Here is a 25,132-nt window from a genome sequence, read left to right on the forward strand (position 1 = left end):
TTTATGGGGGTTTAACGTCCCAAAGCGACTCCGGCTATGAGGGACGCCGTAGTCAAGGGCTCCAGAAATTTCGACCGCCTGGGGTTCTTTAACGTGCACTGATATCGCACAGCACACGGGCCTCTAGAATTTCGTCTCCATCGAAATTCGACCGCCACGGCCGGGATCGAACCCGCGTCTTTCGGGTCAGCAGCCGAGCACCATAACCGCTGAGCCGCCGCGGCGGCTTGGGCAAGTTCTCTAAGCCGATTAAAACATTACAATGTACAACTGCTTGTTGCATGGACGCTTGAGAAAAATTCAGTTTGGTGTCTCAACGAACCTGTCCCCTCGTTGATGCAGCGCCGACGAGATGTCCGCCGAGTAAAGACAGTCTAGGTCGGCTTGACGAGGTCCAGTGGCGCCCGATACAGAGCTTTTCCCGCAAACAAAAAAGAAAAAAAGATTCAAGTTTGGAGAAGCATATCGTTGAAAAGGACCAAATAAATAGCCCCATCTTACGTGCTGCCAAGCTTAATGAAATCCAACTCCCTCAAATCAGCTGCAGCTCTTTTACCCCTCCTGTTGACGTGAACCCCTTTCGACGATGAGAACCACAAGGTCACTGCCCACATCACAAACTCTCATCACAAAGCCAGAAGCACAACTCGAGCTCATGAGGAAGGCCTATCTCCTCCAGCTTGCAGCTGTGACTGAAGCCGCCCGATAAACCACCACATACACAGCTAGGCGATGATTAGGGTTAAGCGTAACACGGAGCAGATAGTACTCAAGGTTACTGCCCATTGGAGGCAACAAGACACACGAGAGCGTTTGTCTGGAAGGTTATTATACACCTTCTTCAGAAATTAAACACATACTACCTCCTCCCCACTGTAGAAAAATCTGAGGAGCTCAGCAACCCATCACACATAAAGCTAGGCGATGATTAGGGTTAGGCGTAACATGGAGCAGATAGTACTCAGGACCACCGAACGTTGGCGCCAGCACAACACACCAGAGCATTCTTCAACAAGGTAAATGTTGCAACAAGTAAGGCTGGACCCCTCCGCCACCTCACGACCCATTGCTGTGGCGACAGAGAAGCCTGCCAACCTTAGACACCAACGGCTGCAGCGAGGCTTGCACACAACGCAGCGAGGGCGGTGCTGAAGCGCACCGCTGAGCGCGGGGCTATATCGCGGCGGAACGCGAACAAGGCCTCAACACCTACGCTTACTTGCTCGAAGGCGGCCTGGAAGGCGGAGCAGAAAGAAGCGCAGCGGGGTCGCTCTAAGGTCGCTATTCTTGTCGAGCTCGAAGCACGAGGCACGCACTGAGCGCGGCGAGCGTGTGGATGGTGATGATGATTGCTTCGTTTCGCGCGCACAGCACTCAACGTTAACGCGAGCTCGGCAAAACAGCACTGGATCCTTGCTAGCCAGCAGTGTAAAACACGTTAAGCAAGAACGGTGGAAAGGTGCTCCACTCTGTCTTGTGTTTTCCTTGTTCTTGCCTGCTCCTTTTTCCGCTTTTATTTACAGCTACAGAACAATAACAAAGAAACTAGTAATATGTGGGGTTTAATTTCCCAGAATAAGCAAGTTAGCCATGAGAGGCGCAAAAATATTTTCATTCGCTCTCACCTGAGCCTCATTATGCCATTTACAGTGACTCTCAGGCAGCGATTAGTGTCATTAAATCTAAAACACTCCCACCCTATCTGTCCACGGAACTCGAGGCCGTACTTGCGTCGCTACAACCTTTCCCCGTCTTCTTCCATTGGATCCCTGGGCACTTGGGGACTGACGGCTATCAGCTGGCTAACCAACTCGCCCGTGAAACTCTTGTCCAGCAGCCGTTGATCCCCGGACCCAAGCCTTCGGGGGGCGGTTCGATACTGTCCCTTCGCGACAATATGAAAGAGTATTAAAGCGATTTCTGCCTTGACCGTAAACTCTACCCCGACCCTCATCCTGGTCTCTCTGTGCGGAAAGCTCACATCGTTCCGCAGATACAACTCAATACTCTTGCCACACCAGCATGGCTTTTTCTGTACAAATTTCGTCGCCATCCTTCAGATCCCAACTGCCCTGCTCTTATGTCAACCTCTCCCAGCGTTTTTCTCCTGCCCGGTTGCTCTGCAATAGAGTGTTTTTTTTTCCACTCCATCTCACACTAGGGTCCCTAGAAATACTTGCAAGTATTTCTAGGGACCCTACTCACACTGTCGACACCCGGCTGGACTGGCTTGGATTTCAAGGTGAAGACGAAGAGCGCCTGCTCGTGCAGCTGCAGACAATACTACTAGTATTAGTAGTAGTAGTAGTAGTAGTAGTAGTAGTAGTAGTAGTAGTAGTAGTCCACAACTACTACCACTACTGCTACTATATTACTAGGACTAGTCGTAGTACTACTACTACTAGAAGTAATGTAGTAGTAGTAGTATACTAGTAGACCACAACAACTACTACCACTACTGCTACTATATTACTAGTAGTAGTCGTAGTACTACTACTATTACTAGAAGTAATGTAGTAGTAGTAGTAGTAGTAGTAGTAGTAGTAGGAGTAGGAGGAGGAGTTGTTCGGCCGCCGCGGTGGCTGAGTGGACATGGCCGGTGCTCGATTGCTGACCCGAAAGGACGCGGGTTCGAACCCGGCCGCGGCGGTTGAATTTATATGGATGCGAAATTTCTAGAGGCCCGTGTACTGTGCGACCTCAGTGCACGTTAAAGAACCACAGGTGCTCGAAATTTCGGCGTCTCTCACAGCTTGAGTTGCTTTGGGACGTTAAACACCATAAACCAAACCAGTAGTGGCAGTAGTAGTTGCAGTAATAGTACTACTGCAGCTACTGCTATTACTACTACTACTAGTGAAGGGCTGCAGATCAATTTCGACCACCTGGGGCTATTTAAGCACTCCGACATCGCACAAAATTTAGTACCAGTATTTCCCTGTATTCTCCTCGTTTTCCAAATACCGCTATTTTTGTTTGTTGCTGTGAATGGGAGCAGACCTATTTGTGAGCACGAACGATGTCACTGCCAGTAGCACTGTTTGCCTCTGACAGCGTTACACGCGAACATAAATGGGGAAATCTTCTAAACTGCGAAAACCCATGAAAAAGAAAAAAAATGTTTAGGCAACCCTTTAAAGGGTTGCAAAGAATTGGGGAATCCCTTTCCCTCTCTGTGGTGTTCAGTGAGTGGCGTAAAAAAAGAAGGCTGCCGAAAAGAAAACGTGAGTATGCGCAAGAAATGCGATATCAAACACCAAAGTCGATGGTAGCCTTCAAGCGAAACGTGGTCCCTGTGTCATCCGGTGCGCTGTATCATCGACCAAACTGGCCGTTGCATCAAGACGCGACTCACGAAACATCGCAGAGAGAAAAGAAATGGCACAGGCACTCACCTTGCATGTCATGGGCGAAAGCACTCGAAAAAAGATAAAACCGCGGTGAGGCCAACCTGTAGGGAACATCTGTGATCTTTACACTTCAGGATCAGAAGACTCGGGAGATTGTGGAAGCCTACCCCTGCATTGACGGGGAAAAAGATTTCCTTTTTATATTTTAATAGCTAATCTTATTTCTTTTTGTTCTTGTTCCGTAGTTTCTTTCTCTTGTTTTCCTCCCACTATTTATCCGAGCGTTTGAAAACTTTGAGATCACTGCGGCGACTCGCACTAGAGCAATGCGAAAGCAAAATGTCCACGTACTCATCGACGTCCGTGACTGCTCTGACGTCCATGTACTATATCGACGTTTATGGATATTTTGACATCTAAATGTATTTTTTCGCGTTCTTTCGCGTTTAATTAATAAAATAATCCCAGCTCATCAACCAAATTTTTCCCACGGCAACATTTTATCACCCACTACCTGTCACAATCACACTTTCACACATTTATCTTCAGAGAACGACGTAATCGTGCGGACACTTTTTGCTGACGTGACATTCAAATGTCTCGTCACTTTTTTTGCGCTGTCCTTCCATCAAAATCAACCGATACCAACATGCCCAACTTTTCGCTCTCTTTAGTCTGTAAGCAGTACGAACCATGGCTCCGTCTCCAGCCGATCCGATCTGAAGAGGTTTGCTCGCCGAAGCAAGAAAAATTATAGATATAATCACCGAAAGCGCTATGAATCCGGAGATCGCTAGTGGGAGCCGATTCTCGCGCGCCTGCTCACTAAGGAGATCAAGGCGCCCTCCTGTGCGACAATCCCCAGGTTTGGGATGCTGGCCCACGTCCTAAACAGCATGTTTATCAATGCAGCTTGGACTGCTCACGGACGGTTTAGGGCTACTTGAGCATCCGATGTGCGTTCATTGTTTCAGCAATGTCAGAAGCAGGGCTAGGTACCGCACCTCTTGGAACATATAAGCTCGATACTCCAGAAATTAATGGAGTATTGCGAGAAACGGGGCTAGCTGATACTGCATTTGTTTGCGTTATGTCCTATCACTTAGAGAGTTTTAGCATAGTTAATTTCCGGGTGCCGGCTTCGCACCTACATTCCCAATGGGCACTGAAACTCCCATGGACGTCGTGTCAACGTTTAGGCTGTCCATGAGACGTCCAGGAGAGTTCCATTGCCTTTTGGAATTGGCCCGGTAAGGCCCTGCCCCAAAAGGCACTGCACGACGAATTCTCATCCAGAGATTTTTAGCAAAGCAGAGCGCAGATGGACGTCAAATTATCGATTACCGGAAGCTTCATGCGCACGCTCTGTGGCAGGGGCAGGGCAAGACACGGGGCCACCGCGCGTGCGCAGGTGTCTGGTAACCCGGTATACGTCTACGTTGGTACGTCTCTGCTGAGCTAAAACTCTCTATCCCACATGTCCTCGTTCACTATCCGCAATGAGCGCATTCAACTTACGAAGAAATGTATCGTTTTGCTAACCATTCAGCAGTGAAGACGAGTTGCATTCACGTGCCGATGAAACCTCGTTCAAAACGACCGCTAAACCTAAAGCCCCTCGTGAACTTAGCGAACCGTTCTTCAAGACCATACGACCATACAACGGTGATCGGGGGTTGTCATGCATCAGGACTGCTCCATTTCGTGCAGAGTTTGGCTCCGTATTTCAATGTTTAGTCCTAAAGATAAGCTATCACCGAACCCAGAGCCACGCAAATATTCACGCAAATATTCAGAGCCTCACTTGTACCCCTGGCGTAAGGAACGCTCGCGCGCTTCTGTTGTCCGATGAGTCTGGGCTCGGCAGGTTGCAGAGAGCGACGTTGTTCGTTTTGCAGCAGTTGTCGAGAATAACCATTCTTCTAGAGGTCGACGCGGACTTTTTTCTGCCTGGAACAGCGCATACCGCATACCGAATATGTTCAGATCGGTCTGAGTGCTCTCACTTTAGCGGAATTCATCATCGCTGTCTACCAACCCTGTTCATAACAAAACCGGCGTGGTCGTGCGGGCACGAGTAACGGCGTGCTTGAAAGTTACCCGTTTCGACTTCATGTTTTCCTCAAAGTTTCTTGTCACTTTCCTGAAGACGTCGCGGTAAGTTTCTGATCTTTTATGCTGCAACAAATAGCAGTCAGGCAATCCTTGCGCTGGCTGTCGTGTTCATCGAAACACCCCGCTAGCTGAGTTGATGTTTGCACTGCATCAGGTCCTGTAGCACTTTCTCTGTGCTTTTGTAAGTTTCCGTACGATTGTTTTCTTATTATTTTTTTCCGGTTGCGAGAAGGCTCATGCGAGCGTAATCATCGTACTGGAGTTTAACAATAAACTGCTTTGCGTCTGTCCGAATTACGTTACGCGTAGTTAATGTTCCAATGTGCCCTGGATTATGGACAGATTTCTTGCTCAGTGAGCGTGCCCCTTCATGTCGGAAAAAAAAAATAATGACAGTGTTACCTGTGTATCTAAGGGACTGTATTTGTCGCAACGTTTGGATGAAATCCGGTAGCTTGAACATGTGGTATGTGTAAACCACAGTCAGCCTTATTCTTTGGTCATTATCAGTAGGAGAGAAAACCACATGCACTCTAAAGTTGTTGTTCTTCTCCGTAGGTTTCTCAGGCGCAGCCTTCTCCCAGCATATCAACAAAGGAACTACAGCAGTAAGCAAGCGTTCAAGCAACTTCTCCAGCGAACAGTCATCCAAGAAGTGTTCCCGCCTGAAAAGTTAGTACCTTTGTTTTCACATTGCAAACAGAAGCACGGGAATTTAAGGAATCTGGATTTTTGAAGCCAGGTGAAGTGATAGGGGACCAAAGACAGATAGACTGTGGCATGTTCCAAGATCTCGCACAAATTATGGATTTCAGATGGTTCAGTTTAGCATTCCACAGATTTTAGATAAATACCACCTTACAATCGAGAAATTGCGCGCACTTTCTAAACGTGACTTGTATTCACTTTTTGTATAATGCTTGTTAACACTTCTCTGTTTATTTCAATTCCTTATGTAATAGAGTTGTTTGAATTTGATCTCTATTGTTTGCAAACTAGCTTCGTAGTCGTGATATTTGTTGCGTGAATCTGTGCTACTCACCTTTGTCAAAGCGTCCGCTGTCAGTTATTGGGAGGTGGGGCTAGCCAAGCCACTAATGTGTAGCTTTTTTCCCACCTTCCCTACCACATCTCATGTATCAGTTTTTGCTTTGTGGTAATAATAAACTTCAAATGGGAAAATCCCAAATTCACTCCCCGCTATAAACCGCATCTTTGGTTTTGCGTGCAGCGAGCAGTATTGGACATTGTTCTGGTTTAGCCTTTATGCACAGTATATTGTCCCTAGGCAAAACTGGCGTATTTCTGTTATTGGGTACTTTGCCAGGATTTGCATTTTCCAAGTTTTTTTTTCCCCTTTAAAGAAGTACAGCAGGAACTTGCCATTATACCTTAGGCTAGGGAGTCAACCTGGCATACTTGAAAAACGAGAATTTCGTGATGAAGTTGCAGCCCATGAGTGCACTGGTAGATCGACATGAAAACTTTCCTTTGCTTTTTGAAAAGCAGTCAGTGCATTGGTATTGTGCAGAAACTTTGCTTTGAATCCTACTTTTTGTTGTACTTTACCAGCAGTACTATTTTTGAGTAAATTCTTGTAAAATACAAATTTAATGAGCATGTTTTTGTTCCACCTGATACAGTCTAAGTAAGGCATATCTTTTCCTTGAAATGCATTAATTGTGTTGGCCCATCTTAGGTTTTTTTATTCAGCATTGCAGTGTTTTGTGTCAAAGGTAGCTTTTATGTTGCCTTTTATGCTGTCTTCCTTTTTCTTTTTTACATTTTGTTCACACATATTGCATGTACTGTAGTGAAATGAAATGCAGATGAGACAGTTGAAACGTAAACAGCCATACAAGGTAGTCTTAGCTGAGAGGAACTGAATACTAGCATAGCTGATCTTCAATTGAAAGACATGAAGGCTGTTTCTTGGAGTCGTTAATGGATCTGTCCAGTATTTCCTCTTCAGCAGCTGATATAAAAGTGTTAGCACTATAGTTCCTAAGATTGCATCACCTACCTGTATGCCTCCACACAACATTGCCTTCAACCATCACTCACCTACACCATCCATCCATTACCCACATCCACACTCCAGAAGCCGATGGCAAATGCAAATTAGTCATAATGAAAAGGTACTCAGTGTAAAACATAAATGTATAACCAGTCCTGCTGACGCAGATTTGTTGCATCACATCATTTGATCACCTGTTTTCTTTTGAATGCTTTTGTGTTTGCATTTCAGTTCTTCAACGCATATTTCATTTTACACTGGCAGTACTTATTTGCAGTGCCCTTTAGTGGAAAATAATCAGCTTTGTCCGGTGACCAATCTTTCCAGTCCCCAGTGACCCAGTAACAATCGTTCAGTGACCCAGAGCGACTCAGGCTATGAGGGACACCGTAGTAAAGGGCTCCGGAAATTTCGACCACCTGGGGTTCTTTAGCGTGCACTGACATCGCACAGCACACGGGCCCCTATCATTTCACTGACATCGAAATGCGACTGCCATGGCCAGGATTGAACCCGCGTCTTTCGGGTCAGCAGCTGAGTGCCGTAACCACTGAGCCACCGCGGCAGCTTCATGTCCTCATTTCTGTCGTGTACATGTCACTACATGTTGTACTATTATTGGTGGAAATAACCATTTTGTATGCTGCTTTTGTCGTTTTGTTTTGAACACTCTAGAGCAAAGCATTTGGCACCATCTTATGCACTTTCTTTCGTGATCAGTTTAGAGAACTCACCAAAATTTTCTGGTCCGCAGTGACAAGGTGGCTGACCTGTTGGCCTCAAAGCAGTGCGTCTACTGCGGCTTTGACCCTACAGCCGACTCCCTGCACGTCGGCAATCTGTTGGCCATCATGCTCATGCTACACATGCAGAGGATGGGCCACGACGTGATCGCTGTGGTGAGTGTTAACTATTCGTGCATGCTTTGAGGCTGACTCATGTGATCTGTGTGCATGAAACTGTGTGTCTTTCATGTAGCTTATGCTTTCGCAAGTTCTGTTGTTTTATTGTTGTTGTTCGACTGGTTAGTTCGGTCCTAAATTCAAAATGGAAAAGTAGGTTGTATTGAATACCTTCACATTGTTTGTGTGGATCCCTGTGAAGCGTACTGGCAGGAAGGTCAGATGTGCTTGTTCTGATTAAAATGTGGGTTCAGTAAAGTTCCAGACTGTTTTTTCTAAGCAACAAATAAAAAGAAAGAAGGAAAGAAAGAAAGGAAGAAAGAAAGAGAGAGAGAGAGAGAAAGAAAGAAAGAAAGAGAGAGAGAAAGAGAGAGAGAAAGAAAGAAAGAGAGAGAGAAAGAAGGAAAGAAAGAAAGAGAGAGAGAAAGAAGGAAAGAAGGAAGGAAGGAAAGAGAGAAAGAAGGAAAGAAAGGAAGAAAGAAAGAGAGAGAGAAAGAAGGAAAGAAAGAAAGGGAGAAAGAAGGAAAGGAAGAGAGAGAGAAAGAAGGAAAGAAAGAAGGAAAGAAAGGAAGAAAGAAGGAAAGAAAGAGAGAAAGAAGGAAAGAAAGAGAGAGAGAAAGAAGGAAGAAAGAAAGAGAAAGAAAGAAAGAAAGAAAAGTGGCAGGCACAGTGGACCATGATTCAGGTGGTAAAAAAAATGCAATGTGGCTGCACACATAAGCAGCACGCTGTTCGGTATGTCCTGGGAAAACATTTAAAATGAATTTTTATCCAGAGAAAGGCTCATTCAGTGCTAATGCACAAGCGAACAATGTCGTGAAGAGTTAAAGATTTTAAGTGAGAGTGATAATCACTTCTTTTTGGTTTTAGAAAAGTTCCTCAGTTATAAAATGTGGACTTTGGTAAATCTTAACAGTTATACAGCAAAAATCTGTAACGCTATGAAGATGTTTTGACACCTTGCTCCCATGTTTAGAAGCTATGCACCTAACTGTCAGACAGGGTAAGGTGGTGACAAATGGCACTTTTTTAGGCAGATTAGTTTTGTTGCAACTTTTATATAGTTCGAAAAATTTTCAAGGCAGGTATTACTTTTTTATCAGCATGGCCTCTGGTTTATGATTGGGGAGATAGCAAGGTCTTCTCTCAGTGCAATGCGGTTTTTTGTCGGGCATTGAGTCATATGTGTACCACAGCTGGGTAGCATATGAGTAGATCACATATTGGTGATCACATGATTGGTGATTGTGCTAGAGTATGGCTCTTATCTGACTGACTGGTATTCTGTGGAGTTCTGTCTAGTTTGAGAAAAACCACATTTTCTTAAGGAAAACGTGGAACCTTTAGTGTAACGAGGTGATAATGCTCGATAAGAACAGCCACATTGTAAAAATTGATCATATCTTTCTCACATTTATGCCTTATAGACTATGGGACATTGTGGAAACAGAAATATGTAAATGTAAATTGGTTTTTGAAGAAATGAAATGGCACAGTATATATCTCACATATCTCGGTGGTCACCTGAACTGTGCTGTAAGGGAAGGGAGGAAGGTGGGAGTGAAAGAAGAAAGAGAGAAAGAGAGGCTGTAGTGGAGGTCTCGGCAATAATTTCGACCACCTGATGATCTTTATAGCATGCACTGACTTTGCTCAGCACACGGGCACCTTTTGCGTTTCGCCTCCATCGAAACGCGGCTGCTGTGGTCCGGTTCGAACCCGGGTACTCCGACTCGGTAGATGAACGCCTTAACCACTGAGCCACCGCGGTGGGTGGAAACAGAAATATATTAAGGCGAAAGCCTTTAATGCCTCATCATTGTCGACAGAAGGTTGTCAGCAGAAGTGTCACGCTTTTCGGTTGGTCGAAATGATTATGACGTCAGAGTGCGCGGATTCGAAGTAATGAGGTCACCCACGGATGCCTGACGCCCCCTTTTGGAGCAGACGACAACTAATAAAAGATAGCTGTCGTCCGTTCCGACATGGCGCAAGGCGTCCGTGGGTGGCCACATTGCATACCTCATGACTGCGAACAAAGCCATGGATAAAACCGAACTCATCAAAGTAGAGAGAGAGTCGTGCTAAAGAAGCAGTCAGTCAGCAGTCAAAGTGTGTAGTTCTAATGTGTAGTCAAAGTGTGTAGTCAGATAAAGCACTAGTACAGCACAAACAGTCTCGCAGTCAATGTCAAACAGTGCGCCAGGAAAGGCTTTCGCCTTGCAGTGCTTTAGAGAGCCAAAGTGCCCCTGATTTTTTTGTCATTTTTGTTACCCCCGGTACTCCATTGCTTCATTCATTCCGCTTATTTTATTTATGAAGTGGTGACTCTTTCAGGTGGATCGAAGGAAGAGAGGCGACCTGACGTCTCACTTATGTCTCCTCCACCATTTTCGCAGATTGGTGACTCCACGGCCCAGATCGGCGATCCCAGCGGTCGGCTCACTGAGCGTGACAAACTGGCTGAAGATGTCATCGAGACGAACGTGGCGGGGCTCCGTTACAACCTGGAGACAGTCTTCGAGAATCACGCGGCCCACTTCTGGAAGCCAAGCAAACATGGGAAGACGCTGAGCCCTCTGAGGTGAGGGGCAGCACATGTTGTGGGGCATGCTTTGCTTGGAGTGTGGAAAGGAAATCGTGACAACTGCAAATTTTTCGCCTATGTGTATGTCGTTCATGAAATCCCTACTTATGGTTGAAGTGCCAATGCTACCATTACTTAAGAATCATCATCATCATCATCAGCCTGACTACACCCACGGCAGGGCAAAGGCCTCTCCCATGTCTCTCCAATTAACCCTGTCCTTTGTCAGTTGCCGCCACTGTATCCCCGCAAACTTCTTAATCTCATCCGCCCACCTAATTTTCTGCCATCCCCTGCTACGTTTGCTTTCTCTTGGAATCCACTCCGTTACCCTTAAGGACCAGCGGTTATCTTGCCTTCGCATTGCATGCCCTGCCCAAGCCCGTTTCTTCCTCTTGATTTCAACTAAGATGTCATTAACCCGCGTTTGTTCCCTCACCCACTCCGCCCTCTTCCGATCTCTTAAAGTTACACCTATCATTTTCCTTTCCATAGCTCGCTGTGTTGTCCTTAACTTAAGCTCAAACCTCTTGGTTAGCCTCCACGTTTCTGCCCCATAGGTGAGTACCGGTAGGATACAGCTGTTGTATACTTAAGAATCAGATTAAAAAAAAAAGAAAAGTAGAGTATTGAAAAGTCCGTTCTCTTACTTGATTGAATACCGCCTAATACTACATAGAAAGTACAAGTGCAGACCCAACCCATGTTCAGGGTTTAGCTGCTTGTCTAAGAGCAATCGGGTGTCCATCATTGAAATGAAGAAGGCTGTATGTCACTGATGTGTCTTCGCTGTGATGTGTTTGTGTGAATAGTGCACAAAAGCATCGATGTCTTATTTATTGCCTCTTACCTTCCTTTTCTGCTATTAGTGTGTCTAAAATTTAGAATGGCCAATTCTGCATATATAAGCATTAACACATTGATGCTGTCACTTCATTCCCTTAAGGCAGAGCTTAAGTTTCCCAAGTTAGACTAAGCAGTGAAGTTAAACTAAGCACAACAATTAATGCTAGAGCACCTACATCGCATTTGGTCTAACCAAGCTAAATCATCTGTCTTTCTTTTTACCTAACCCATCAGCTTGGCCTTGGCTGTAAGAATGCAGAATTTAAACAGTAATGGCACATTAAATGGATTAAAAAAAACAAAATGATAAAATAAGAACCTTCATCTTGAGTCCACCTCTTTGTTAGGGCTTCAAACAAACAGTTAGGAATTAATTGGTACGCATTGGTTGCTGAAAAATCTTTCTTCTGAAATTGGACTGAAGCAAATTATAAGTACTAAACAACAAACTTTATATCTTCTTGGTGTGTCCTTGCAGCAGAGTGTTTACTTGAAAACTAGATTACTTTTATTTTTTATTATTTTTTTCAAGTTGGCAAAACGTTCCAATGTATGCGACAAATTGTCGGAAGCTTGCCATTTGTCGCTTGTGCAGGATAGTCCGAAACTCGGACTGGTATCTTGGCCACGATGTCGTCGGCTTCCTTGGCACCGTTGGCCGGAACTTCAGGCTTGGGAAGATGATGTCACGGACCAGGCAAGTCCTTTTGCCACCTTGTTTGCTTGCCTCTGACTTATTGCAAGATTTTGTAAAAACTCATGTAAGGGCCGCGCTTCATTTTTTAAATTCGGGTGTGAATTTTGAAAGGTCAGCCTATAGACGAACAAGAAAAAATCAAGTGCCTTTCATTAAGTGATAGAGGGGCTTCACAAGCAACTAATCCAGTCTTATGTGGCAATATACCTCCTGTGTAGGCCTTTCGTTCATAAAGAAAGGCCTCAAAATATGGGAAAAAAACTGCTTGCTACACTTATGTGCTACTATATTACAGCGCTTCCAACCTTGTTTTGAACAAACGAAATGTGCACGCTGACCACGCCTAAGTGAGCGGCCGCCGCTCAGTTCCACAGGCTCCACATTTCGTCTTGTCTCTGTGGTGGCTCATTAAAAGCTCCATTCGAGTTGGATGCCGATGGCCACCGTTTATCGCACGGCATGCACTTTCCATTTTCCAGAGGAATCTTCTGACGCGCTTTCAAGACTATGCTGACCATGGCGTCGGCAGCTCACTTTGAGATGGTAAGCGCGCACACTTCATTCAAAACATATTTGGTAGCGCTGCAATATGGAAACAGGAGTTGAATCACGGGGTTTCTTTCTCATATTTCACGGGCTTTTTTTCGAATGCTGGAAAAAAAGACCATGTAGGGATGCATTGGGACAAAAAACTAGATCGGTTGTTTCGTGACCCCCTTTAAATCTTACGAAATGCACTTAAAGGTGCACTGAAGAGGAATCTGAACTCGTCTTTTTACCCCTGGAACTCAACCTATTTGTTCTGAGCATTCTTTGAAACTTCGTTTTATTGCCCTGTGTGGCTGATTTTCCTAATTAAATCGAATTAACGTCCGGCTCCCGCCTTTTTTTTTTTAATTCTCCCTCGTACGGTGGGCGCAGTCGACCAACGCGTGGAGTGCCTTGCAGCCAGCTCCGTGGAGGCTTTGCTTTCGCTTTATTTTTGTTTTTTTTAGATTTCCGTGAATAAACAGTTTCATTCGCAGATAATATAGCCGCAAAATAAGCCCGCAGAATTAAAAATACGCGCGGACTATTTGCTTCTACAGACTTCTACGTATTACTCCGCCGATGGCAGAGCGGCAAGCTGCTGCGGGACTGGCTGAAAGGCACTCCACGCGTTGGTCGACTCCGCCCACCGTGTGAGGGAGAATTAAAAAAAAAAGGCGGGAGCCGGACGTTAATTCGATTTAATTAGGAAAATCAGCCACACAGGGCAATAAATCGACGTTTCTAAGAATGCTCGGAACGTGCAGATTGAGTTCCTGCGGCAAAAAAGACAAGTTCAGATTCCTCTTCAGTGCACCTTTAACCGTGAAGTGAATACTTAAAAAGGCATAATTAATCCTAGCTAATGAAATAATTAAGTGAAATTTAGAAATACTCTGGGGAGCGCTACAAGATGAGAAACGCTATGTCGTTTCACCCGGCTTCGGCGCGCCTCTTACTTTTTAAATCCTTGGCTCAAGTTACGGGAAATACCCTGTATATACTGACAATAAGTAGCCATGCTTTCCCATGGTTCAATGTCGCTTGAACTTGAGTGAGTCTTAGTCTGAGTCTGCGTAGAGGTATGAACTCAAGTGAAGCTTTGCTTTAAACCTTTTTCTAAGCCTGGCTGCTCAAGCACAGCTGGCTTCAGGTGCGCATTACATTATAAACCTGCTAAATTTCAGATCCATATGGGCTTCAAGTAATGTGGACTTGGGTGGATCGAGATGCAAACTGGCGTGGACTCTGATTCACGTGCACCGACTAAGGCTTACAAAAATTCGGTCCCAGAAGGTCTAACTGAAGCTAAGGCAGCCTCGGACTGTAGTGTATTATACCCATATTAAAGGGTCAGTCTACTGAATTTTATCGACCATATTTTCTTTGCGGCAATCGATAGCTCTTTACTCAAATTACTGTTTAGCCAGCTGTGGTGCCAAGAAGTGCGGTAGAACATTTTAAAATACAATTTATTGATGTGGGAGCACAGCTGTATGAGATGGTAGTCTCATCTGGCAACCATCTGGATTTCTGCCACGCGGCGACAAACATGGCGGCGCCCATCGAAGCCGGACCTCTCGCTTCGGACTGAATTCTCGTTGTTGCTGCCTTTTTCAGTGCGTTCACTGGCCATAAATGGGACGCCAGTCTTTCGCTTTGTCTCATCTTGCCTATAAGAAAACATAGATAAATTTGCTTTATTTTAATAATTAGAGTGACGATTCTGCCGCTCCTAGGCTTAAGTGGAGAGTCGGTTTGTTTACAGCAATGGTTCCCGTCCTGACGACCAGATGGCGCCACTATAGGCTGAGTTTATTTTTGCGTCTCTGCTAGCATACGCTGAACTAAAAGTGGGAATGTGCCTGCGTTTTGCGTACGTGTAACTATAAATATTCATGTGATTTACATAAAAAGCGAGCGGTACGCCTTCTACAGTTTACTAGAACAAAACGTGCGTTTCTCTGACATTGGGGCATACAAATGGTACGTAGTATATTCAATTATGCTTCTACAAAAAAAGACTACCACCTTCTTGAACAAAATGAACGTTTGGGGTCGCCACCATGCATTTTTACGCGACTTTTAACGCCGAAATAAAATATAAATTCCTGCCTGAACCGAGTGCAGTTCCCTCGTTATTGATGTTATAGGGTGCCAACTACCAGAATATGCCACTATTTATACACTCATCTCGGTGAGTAGACTGACCCTTTAACTTAAACTTTGACCCAAATTAGCTGAAGTGTGTGCTTTCATAACTTAGCCCATGAACCTATGGTTGTAACCGTGTCCTGTCATGTACTTGCGACTGCATTTCCTCTTTGTTTCAGCTTTGGCTTCATCCTTTCTTGTTTTTGTTCAGTGTGCAGCAACGGCTCAACTCCAGCGAGGGCATAAGCTTCGCAGAGTTTTCGTACCAAGTCTTTCAGGCGTACGACTGGTTACATCTCTACGACCAGCACAAGTGCCGTTTCCAGGTAGCCACCAGTAGTTTAATCTTGCTGGGAGCGTCAAAAGAGCAACCAACGATAAGCAGCGCTATTCACAAATCCTTGATGTTATTCCAGTCGAGTAGCAGTTCCCACGATTGTTAAAGGGATACTGAACCAAACTTTTGGAGCTGCTCTTTTACATTTAAACAAGAGCTTGACTGTTAAAATTTATAGATGCGACAAGCGTTTAGCCAAACAAGGCGGATAGCACGTTTTTATTCAAGTTACTCACAGGCTCCTTTACATTGGAGCATTGTGTGAGTGGGGCAGTACATAGAAGTTAAAGAACAGCGCAAAAAAAAACACAAAAGAACAAAAAAAACGACAGAAGAAAAACGTTATACAATAGTTAGCAGGAGGCACTCAGTAGAATACAAATAAAGTAATACAACACACAATAATTACAAGTTTCAAAATGTGGCAACATGGAAATGGAACACGATTTGACAGTGAGGCTAAAAAGTGCACAAGTTAGTTCACACTAAGCAGCAATAAAACATTTTTCGCAAGAATACAGAGAACTGAGACACTAGGCGAGGATTGCGGTTATTTAATCACGAAATGTAGCAGGATTTCTGGTATTAGTAGCATCGTCAGGATTTATTCTGATTTTCTGATTTATTGCCGTATCATTGCACCTGGCGACCGCCTGTGGAAGCTGCGACTAGACATCATAACACCCGCGTGAACACTGTTCCCACAGGAGCACGATTGCCATTGCTACTCGCGGGTTTTGCCAGTTTTGCATCAGCAGCGTCGGTGGTTGGGAGCCTATCGCTTGGTCTGCCCAAACCGCAGTGCAACATCGCTCTTCGAGTGATGCGACCGGTTGCCTGTCGGATGAGGGTGTCATGACGTCACGCTCTACACCTCACGCCAGCCGGGAGGGCTTGGCGCACGCTCCTAAAACATAGAAAATAAAACCATGCGCTGAAAAATATGCGCAGTGACAACTAGGTTTCGGTGAGATCACGTTCAGAGAATCTATACTCAGCGTTTTTGTTCAATTTTAAGATTTTGCTTCAGTATCCCTTTAAACATGAATTACTTGTGCCCGTGTCAAAAAGGAATGCAGGGGTCTTTGAATGAATAGCCTGTCATCTTAATAAGCATTCCTAACTAACATGCATCCAAAAAAGAGCGTATGGACGTACGGCTTTTAAGGGGGGACAGGGGTCTTGAGGGCCTGAAAACCACCGAAAATCACCGAAGACACATGCATGGCATGCATCGTCTTTCTATTTGTTCATGTCCTTCAGCACAGCTTTCCAAGGCTGCAGAACAAACTGGCTCAAAAAGCTACTTTGCTGTCTGGTTGTATTCCTGCACAGGACAACCACATTCTTTGTTTTTTTTTTTGTGTGTGTGTTTTTTGTTTGTTTTTTCTTCACTAGCGTTGCAGTGTATGCAGGCCTAATTGTTTCACCTAGTGACAGTAAATGTCCGACTTTCAGATTGGAGGTGGCGACCAACTTGGTAATATCGACTCAGGGCACGACCTCATTCGAAGGACAAGGTCGGAGGTTGCTTATGGTAAGAGTTTTTTTGTCTTCTCTGTCTGTGTTTTCCTTCGAGCTCTGCTTCGGAAATCGAATCGAAACTTCGCTGAAAATTGGAGTCGGAGCCTAGAGTTTTCCTGACCAAGCAGGGCAATGTCTGACATTCTAGCTTGCAGCAAAGGGTCGCTTTGGGATATTTGCCCAATGAGTGACCTTTGACTGCTTTCTCCAAAATTAGATTGTAACCATCGTTCAGGTTCGTTTTTGCACATCGGCTAACAACTGGCTTTGTCCTTTCCTGAAAGTTTTTATGCATTACTCACTTCATTCAAAAACATGGAAGCTTGGCACCTGCTACTTTGCAGAAAAAAAAAAAAAAAAAAACTCAGAATGCCTTGACTTGTAGTGCGCCATTAGAAGCACAGTAAATGTTTAACCAGCCTCCTACCACATTTTCTTAATTCTGCATACTTTTCACAAGATTCAGAAAGAAATGTATTATTAGAAAGCATTTTTATGGAGATATAATGGTGAAATTTTGTGAGAGTGGTCGGAATTATTTCTCATATGCTCAGAAAATTTTATGTAAATACAAAAAAGGGAAAAAAAAAATTGCTTAAGGCTCCATCGCTCTTAAGAGTAAATATCCAGTCTAATAGTTCAGTCAAATTTACAAAGCCTGTCACAGAGAAGAATCATTTCAAGATTAAAGTTTCTGTTCCAACTTTTTCACGGTCACTTCAAAATAGCCAATTCACAATACTTACACCCGCCATTCAAACACTCGTCTAGAACAAACCATAGTACAACACTTCGTCAACCAGTCAGCCGTGTAAATATCCACAAGTACTCCCTGTTTCCAGATGGTATATCATATTGGAATAAGTTGCCTGAAGATGCGGTGAAGTGTACGTCCGTGGAACTATTTCTTAATTATATCGAAAAAATTGACTTTTATGTTTAATTCTCTCCTAGTCTTTTTTGTGTTTGGGTCAGAGAACATCTCTGTATTTTTGAATTTTTGTTTTTACTCTGTTTGATCGATGATGCATTGTAAACACTCCTGTATGGGCCCGAAAAGGGCCTGCAGTATGTTCAAATAAATAAATATATGGCTAAAGGTGCTTTCATAAATGTGTGCGAATGCCTTGGAAGAATTTTTTTCTTTCTTTTTCTGCAGGGAAGGGTCCCTTAGTGTAAATTTCTGACTGTTTGCTTTGTCATCTTCTTGCTTTCTGTACTCGTTTCCTTGAGTCTCTGTTCGATTCTTTCCAAGCAAACTTTCCCTCTTTCCTCGGCTGAGCATTTCCCCTTTGTCGTGTTGCAGGCATCTTGGTGCCCCTGGTAACTGCAGAGACCGGGGACAAGTACGGGAAGTCCGCTGGCAATGCTGTCTGGTTGGATCCACGCAAGACGTCTCCGTACGAGTTCTACCAGGTACTGCGGTCGTTGGCCACAAGGAAGCTCTGTATGCGACTTTTATCCTCACTGCGTTTCAGTCCCTCACTTTGCATTGCCATAAAAAGAAAAATCAGGGGGCACTTTGTTGACCTAAAGTGCGGTGAGGCGAAAGCCTTAAAGGTGCACTGAAGAGGAATCTGAACTCGTCTTTTTCCCGCGGGAACTCGATCCACACGTTCCTAGCATTCTTAGAAACTGCAACTTATTGCCCTGTATGGCCAATTCACCTAATTAAATCGAATTAACGTCCGGCTCCCGCCCTTTTTTTTTTAATTCTGCCTCGTACGGTGGGCGGAGTCGGCCAACGCGTGGAGTGCCTTGCAGCCAGCTCCGTGCAGGCTTTGCTTTCGCTTTATTTTGTTTTTTAGGTTTCCGTGAATAAATAGTTTCATTCGCAGACAATATAGCCACAAAATAAGCCCGCAGAAATAAAAATACTCGCGGACTATTTGCTTCTATGGACTACTACGTATTACTCTGCCGATGGCAGAGTGGCAAGCCGCCGCGGGACTGGGTGAAAGGCACTCCACGCGTTGGTCGACTCCGCCCACCGTACGAGGGAGAATTAAAAAAAAAAAGGCGGGAGCCTGATGTTAATTTGATTTAATTAGGAAAATCAGCCACACAGGGCAATAAATGAAAGTTTCTAAGAATGCTCGGAACGTGCAGATTCCTCTTCAGTGCACCTTTAAGCGCGGTGTTGCTGCTTGTGTCACTGATGCGTGGTTAAGATGTTAGGCTTCGCCTCTAAGAGTGGAACGCGACAGCGTCTTGCAACGACACTGAACTTTGCTGTAAGGGAAGGGAGGAAGATAGGAGTGAATGAAGACACTGTATTCCTTTGTTCATTCCAAATCATCGAGCTGGCATGGTGGAGTTCTTGTCTCGCACTTGGTGACCCTGGTTAGATTCCCCAACTCCACCAATCTTCTGCTCGGTTTTATTTATTTATTTATCTAGTATTTATTTTTCTTGGAGCATCACTATACCATCCCTTTAATTGGTTGCATGGCTACTAGCCAAAGTACAATTGGCCCCGTTTGAAATTGGCGCACTGTGGCGTCACGACCGTTTCGACCAATTGAAAAGCGTGACATTTCTGTCGACAACCCCTGCTTACAACGATGAGGCATTAAAGGCTTCCCCGCCTTAAAAAATTTTTGCCAAGAAAAGTATTGTAGGCAGAGAAGTGCCTTTCTTGCATGTGCTGATGTTTGCGACGCAAATGATGCCGCAAGCATTATAGCACAGGGAATTTCGGTTTGAAATCCCAGTACTTGCTGTGTTTAATATTTTTTTTTATGTCTAACGAACATGGCAGGAAATGACAGGATAGAAGCAAGTGAACAGATAGTGAACCCTTTCTTGACTTCTCTGTCTACATTTGGCAGAGCTGGTTGTTTTTTAGTTTGCTCACTCTCGCTTCAACTTCGCTTGTACTCTCACTTGAACGTCACAGTGACTCAGCAACTGTGGCATTTTGCTGCCGATCACGAGTTCATGGATTTGGTACTTTCCACGGCAACCACATTTCACTGAAGGAGAGATACAAAAATGCTCATGTACGAAGACTGCACTGCTGATTAACCCTTCCTGGTGCTTTCAACTGCGTGCATTGCCAATTTGCTGCTTCTCCTGGAAGCGCACTGCAGCTTGATCTGATTTCCTCGTTTGAGGTGATTTTAGCGTTCCTCATATCACCGCTAGGGTGAGTTTTCATGTTCCCTAGCAAATATGGTGCATAATGTTCTTCGAAACATTCCACTTGGTAGAATGTCCTTTGACCCACTCGCATAGACAGATTTTGTCACTTGTCATATCATTTCTTTCTGTACTTCTCACGCCATGTTCATTTTTGAAAACACATATGTGATGCCCTGATTCCTTGAGTACTCAATCCTGGTGTTTCAATGATATTGCTGTGGTGCTATGTGTGAAATTTTTCACCTGCCTGCAAGAAAAGTTACTGTTGGTGTTTTGCATCACAAACTGGACCAACGGACTTTCTTGAGGCGGGCATAGACCACTCGAATGGGCAAAAAAAGTTTTCTCACAGAAAATGCCGTGCGCTGCCTTAAAAGGGTAGAAAAACGCAGCATAGTTGAAATTAATTTAGGGCTTTTCTCATCACTAAGGTGTGCCATGTGACCCATACTGCTGCTTTTGTAAGGAAAAATTTATAAGAACCGGCATGAACTCTGCAAGTCCTTGTGATACCAGAGAAAGGAGGCCGGGACTGGCCTCAATTTAATGTCTCACGTGATTCCAGGGGAATGGTGTGAGCATTTCATACCTTAGTTCAGCGGCCAAAATGTGTTTTGGTCTATGCTTAAAGGTGCACTGAAGAGGATTCTGAACTCGTCTTTTTGCCGCGGGAACTCGATCCACACGTTCCTAGCATTCTTAGAAACTGCAACTTATTGCCCTCTGTGGCCGACTTCCGTAATTAGATCGAATTAACGTCCGGCTCCCGCCTTTCTTTTTTAATTCTGCCTCGTACGGTGGGCGGAGTCGACCAACGCATGAAGTGCCTTTCAGCCAGCTCCGTGGAGGCTTTGCTTTCGCTTTATTTTGTTTTTTAGGTTTCCATGAATAATTAGTTTCATTCGCAGATAATATGGCCGCAGAGAAGCCCGCAGAATTAAAAATATGCGCGGACTATTTGCTACTATGGACTACTACGTATTACTCCGCCGATGGCTGAGCGGCAAGCCGCCACGGGACTGGGTGAAAGGCACTCCACGCGTTGGTCGACTCCGCCCACCGTACGGGGAGAATTAAAAAAAAAAAAAGGCGGGAGCTGGACGTTAATTCGATTTAATTACGGAAATCGGCCACACAGGGCAATAAATCGCAGTTTCTAAGAAAGCTCGGAACGTGTACATCGAGTTCCCGCGGCAAAAAGACAAGTTCAGATTCCTCTTCAGTGCACCTTTAAGAGTTTTATCTGCAAAAGCACCCATTTCAACTACTGGGCATGCCCTAGTGCAGGTCAGGAGATTAATTTTGACCAACTTGCGTTTATTTACTATTGCCTTTATTGATATGTGTTCACTGCAGTTGGAAACCAAGGAACTCATGTTCAACAGCCAAACCCATAACCTGCAAAACACAGCAGCAGATGAGGTGTCTGTTTACAAACGTCTAAATAAATAAAAATAGTTTTAATATAAACAGTCTTACCGGGCTGTAATTTGGGCGTTGTCATGCAGAAGATTACATTTTCTAGTGAGACATTTTTTATTACAAGTCTATTTCATGCTAGAGAAGGCAGGCGCAGTTGTAGATCTTTTAGGTCTCTCCTTTGAGTGGTCACCATGTTCAGATTTTATTTTCTATATGCAGTACTACAGGCATTTAATGAACCAAAGGGTAAGGTTTCAGTTCTCTGAACATCTGTAAGTATAGTTCATGGCAGTTTGGTCTTATTTTATACCTGCTAGCCCATCCTGACAGCACTTCATGGTCGGCACACATTTTTAATTCATTGTTTAGGAAAACTGCAATACTATCGGGACATGTTCACACTCTTTTTCTTTCTTTTATTTTTTGCCAGTTCTTCCTTCGCCTGAAGGACACGGAGGCAGTGCAGTTTGCGAAGCTTTTCCTCTTTGCCGATCAGCATGAACTCGACAGCATCATCGAAACACAGATGGTGAGCTCTGAATGACATCCCACTAACCGTAACCAGCAGACTGACTTGTTTTCTGGACAGCACTCCATGGACTGCGTACGATATGAAACACGAAGTTGCTTGCTCTGCAAACAGCTTGAGAGTGCCAGCTGTACATTCATAGCCTGTGCGCCACAGCCGATCGGCCCAATATCGTAAATGTATTGGCAAAGGCCGCTCCTACAGAGGAACATAGTAAAACCGTCCATTTACAATATTGGGCCAGTTACCTGCGCTGCTTGGGAGAATGTAGAGCCTAGAGCACATACCGTATTTTCCGGTGTATAAGACGCGGTTTTTTGTTCAAAAATCTTGCTGGTGCGTCCTATTCAAGGGTGCGTCTTATATGCGAATTTTCCGTTTTTTTTTTTGGCGAGTTCAGAAATTACTCAGGTTCATGTTCCAAGCTTTTTTCACCGAAAAAATATTACTACCAATAACGCGGTTGTAACATGGTCACTTCAATACAAAGACCGCCGTGCGCAACTTTTTTAAGTGAACTTTATCATGAAACAGCGGGGTTGACCACTTCCGGGATCTTAAACACGAGGCCGTTTCGGAGGCCCCAAGCAAAGGTAATGTGAAATGCCAAAAGATGGCGACAGTCGCGCTTCTTGCCATTGTCAAGGCAAGAGAAGCCGACGTTTTTTTTTTTTAGTCACCCTTTGCAAGTACGTAGTGCGAAGAGAATGCTTCAGACGTGTTGCCTTTTCGATAGCGCATCCGAAGATGAAGACTTTGAAGGTTTTATGCAAAAATAAATTGTTATGGACATAAAGAGAGTTCTTTCGCTTTTTTTTCTTTTGTGCTAAAACGTGGGCTGGTATGGTGTGAGTATTGCCTTTTTCGATCACTTAGCGTTGCTTTAGAACTTCTCACACGTACGGTGCATTTTGCGATGGTCGCATAAGCATGTTTAATTAAGCCTCACTAGCCTAACTAGGTAAATGGGGGTGCGTCTTATACACGAGTGCGTCTTATATACCAATTTTTTCAATGACAGCCTGCATATATGGCGGGTGCGTCTTATACTAGGGTGTGTCTTGTACACCGGAAAATACGGTACATGCAGATGGATGGCGCAGCATTGCGGCACGCCATCATTTCAATCAATCAATGCGTTTTTATTTCCTCCACGAAACAAAAAAAAAGAACGAGAAAGGGGAAGGTACAATGAAAAGTTTTTTTATGGGAAATCTGCAGTGATTTCATTTTCACTACACGTAGAGGTGCGCGAATATTCGAAATTTGGAATATGAATTGAATAAGTTCGCTATTCGGTTGATATTTTGACCGAGTAGCGAACATATTCGATTCATATTCGGTTCCAGAAATTTAATTCGAAAATTTAAGAATATTTGGCAGTGATTGAGCACCATGCTGGCTTTCATGGATACGAGTGCGGACAGACCATAATATCTTGGCAGATTATTTGAAGCTTATGTTGGAAGCGTCAGGAAAACATTGCAAAGGCAACCGCTTCACTTTCTTCTCCGTCATTTATCCCATGGACCGGTCATATTCGGATGCTGCTCGACTTGGTCCTCACTCGAAACTCTTCTTCAAGTGGGCTCTCCAATATATCACATGTGGTGGGAACAAGATGGCCGACCACCTGCTTTGAGCAATCACAATGCCAAAGCGCACGCTTTTTTGTTTCATCCATAATGTGTTACATTATGGATCAAATACATGCTGTGTTACATGCTTACATGTGTTACATGCTTAACGCACACACCGATGGCACTCGTTCTGTGGTTTCCACAGCTGCTCCAGCTCGAGCTCCCGCAATTTGGTTTGGTCAACTATGATATGCGGAGAAGCCCACTTGAATTACTTAAGGGGGGACACTGGTCTTGAAAAAAAAATTTTTATTAATGAACTCACAGTTACGAAATCTTCAGGGAATATGTATTTTTGTGTGCTGATTCTAAATATGTCATTTAATTTCATGTAAAACAATTCCTTGAGCACTTATGCACTTTTTATGCTAGCATTTTGCGGAGAGTTTTGAAGAAAATTTGCTGCGGGAAACTCGCTGAAATGTATGCCATTGGTTTCTCTTGACACCAAGGAATACAATAAGGGTGAAGTTGTCTTCCTGCCTATCATAGAACTTGAGTTATATAGTTTTGAAGTTGTCGCTTTAGAAATGAGAAGGAAAGTGTGTATTCCTGTTTCTGAAGTGGCAGCTTCAGTACCCTATTACTCAAGTTCTATGATAGCCAGGATGATAATTTTACCCTTATTGTATTCCTTGGTGTCAAGAGAACCCAATGGCATGCATTTCAGCGAGTTTCCTGCAGCAAATTTCTTCAAAACTCTCCGCAAAATACTAGCATAAAAAGTGCATAAGTGCTCAAGGAATTGTTTTACATGAAATTAAATGACATATCTGGAATCAGCGCACAAAAATACCTGTGCCCTGAAAATTTCATAACTATGACTAAATTAATAAAATTTTCTTTTCAAGACCAGTGTCTCCCCTTAAATTTCACGCCATTGAACGATACATATGTTTGGTGGGACCACACAGGGAGTTCAAATTGTCCGGTTTTCCAAATTAACAGGGGTCAAATTAACGAGGCTCTACTGTGACTGTAAATGCATAGCAGAACAAATGCATGACTGCATGTTGTGTAGCCTGGATTTTACTGCAAAGAAGGGCGGAGCTTTATGGGCACTTTTTTGTTTGACATTAACAGAGGACTCCGGAAAAACGGGCAGCTCAAAAGCGGCTTGCTGAAGATCTCACGCTTCTTGTTCATGGCGGTAAGTGTGGGAGTGCTGTTATGCTTGGCTTAACAGAAAACAGAGTTGTGTTGAATTTGTATTAAGGGGGGACGAGGGTCTTAAATCTGACTTCTTTATTTATGGCTAGAATCTCATGAAATTTTGCACACAGATGCATTTTTCTCTTCTTATTCCAAATATGTGATCGTAATTGAACTTGTGGTCTTAG

General features: G+C 44.1%; 1 protein-coding gene across 1 annotated transcript in view; it reads left to right on the forward strand.

Annotated features, from left to right (window-relative positions):
• Window positions 1–5,335: 5,335 nt before the first annotated feature.
• The window catches only part of TyrRS-m (Tyrosine--tRNA ligase, mitochondrial), a 29,247-nt gene continuing 9,450 nt past the window's right edge, over window positions 5,336–25,132 (forward strand). The window contains exons 1-10 of the mRNA XM_089585920.1: window positions 5,336–5,507; window positions 6,024–6,137; window positions 8,237–8,381; window positions 10,784–10,968; window positions 12,413–12,514; window positions 15,408–15,522; window positions 16,992–17,070; window positions 18,364–18,473; window positions 22,054–22,152; window positions 24,876–24,942. Of these exons, the coding sequence (XP_089442046.1) occupies window positions 5,464–5,507; window positions 6,024–6,137; window positions 8,237–8,381; window positions 10,784–10,968; window positions 12,413–12,514; window positions 15,408–15,522; window positions 16,992–17,070; window positions 18,364–18,473; window positions 22,054–22,152; window positions 24,876–24,942 (1,060 nt within the window). The 5' untranslated portion in view covers window positions 5,336–5,463. The remainder of the gene's footprint in view (window positions 5,508–6,023; window positions 6,138–8,236; window positions 8,382–10,783; window positions 10,969–12,412; window positions 12,515–15,407; window positions 15,523–16,991; window positions 17,071–18,363; window positions 18,474–22,053; window positions 22,153–24,875; window positions 24,943–25,132) is intronic.

The sequence above is a fragment of the Amblyomma mixtum genome, chromosome 4 (genome assembly GCF_055824585.1).
Source record: "Amblyomma mixtum isolate Tamu chromosome 4, ASM5582458v1, whole genome shotgun sequence".
Lineage (NCBI taxonomy): Eukaryota > Metazoa > Arthropoda > Arachnida > Ixodida > Ixodidae > Amblyomma > Amblyomma mixtum.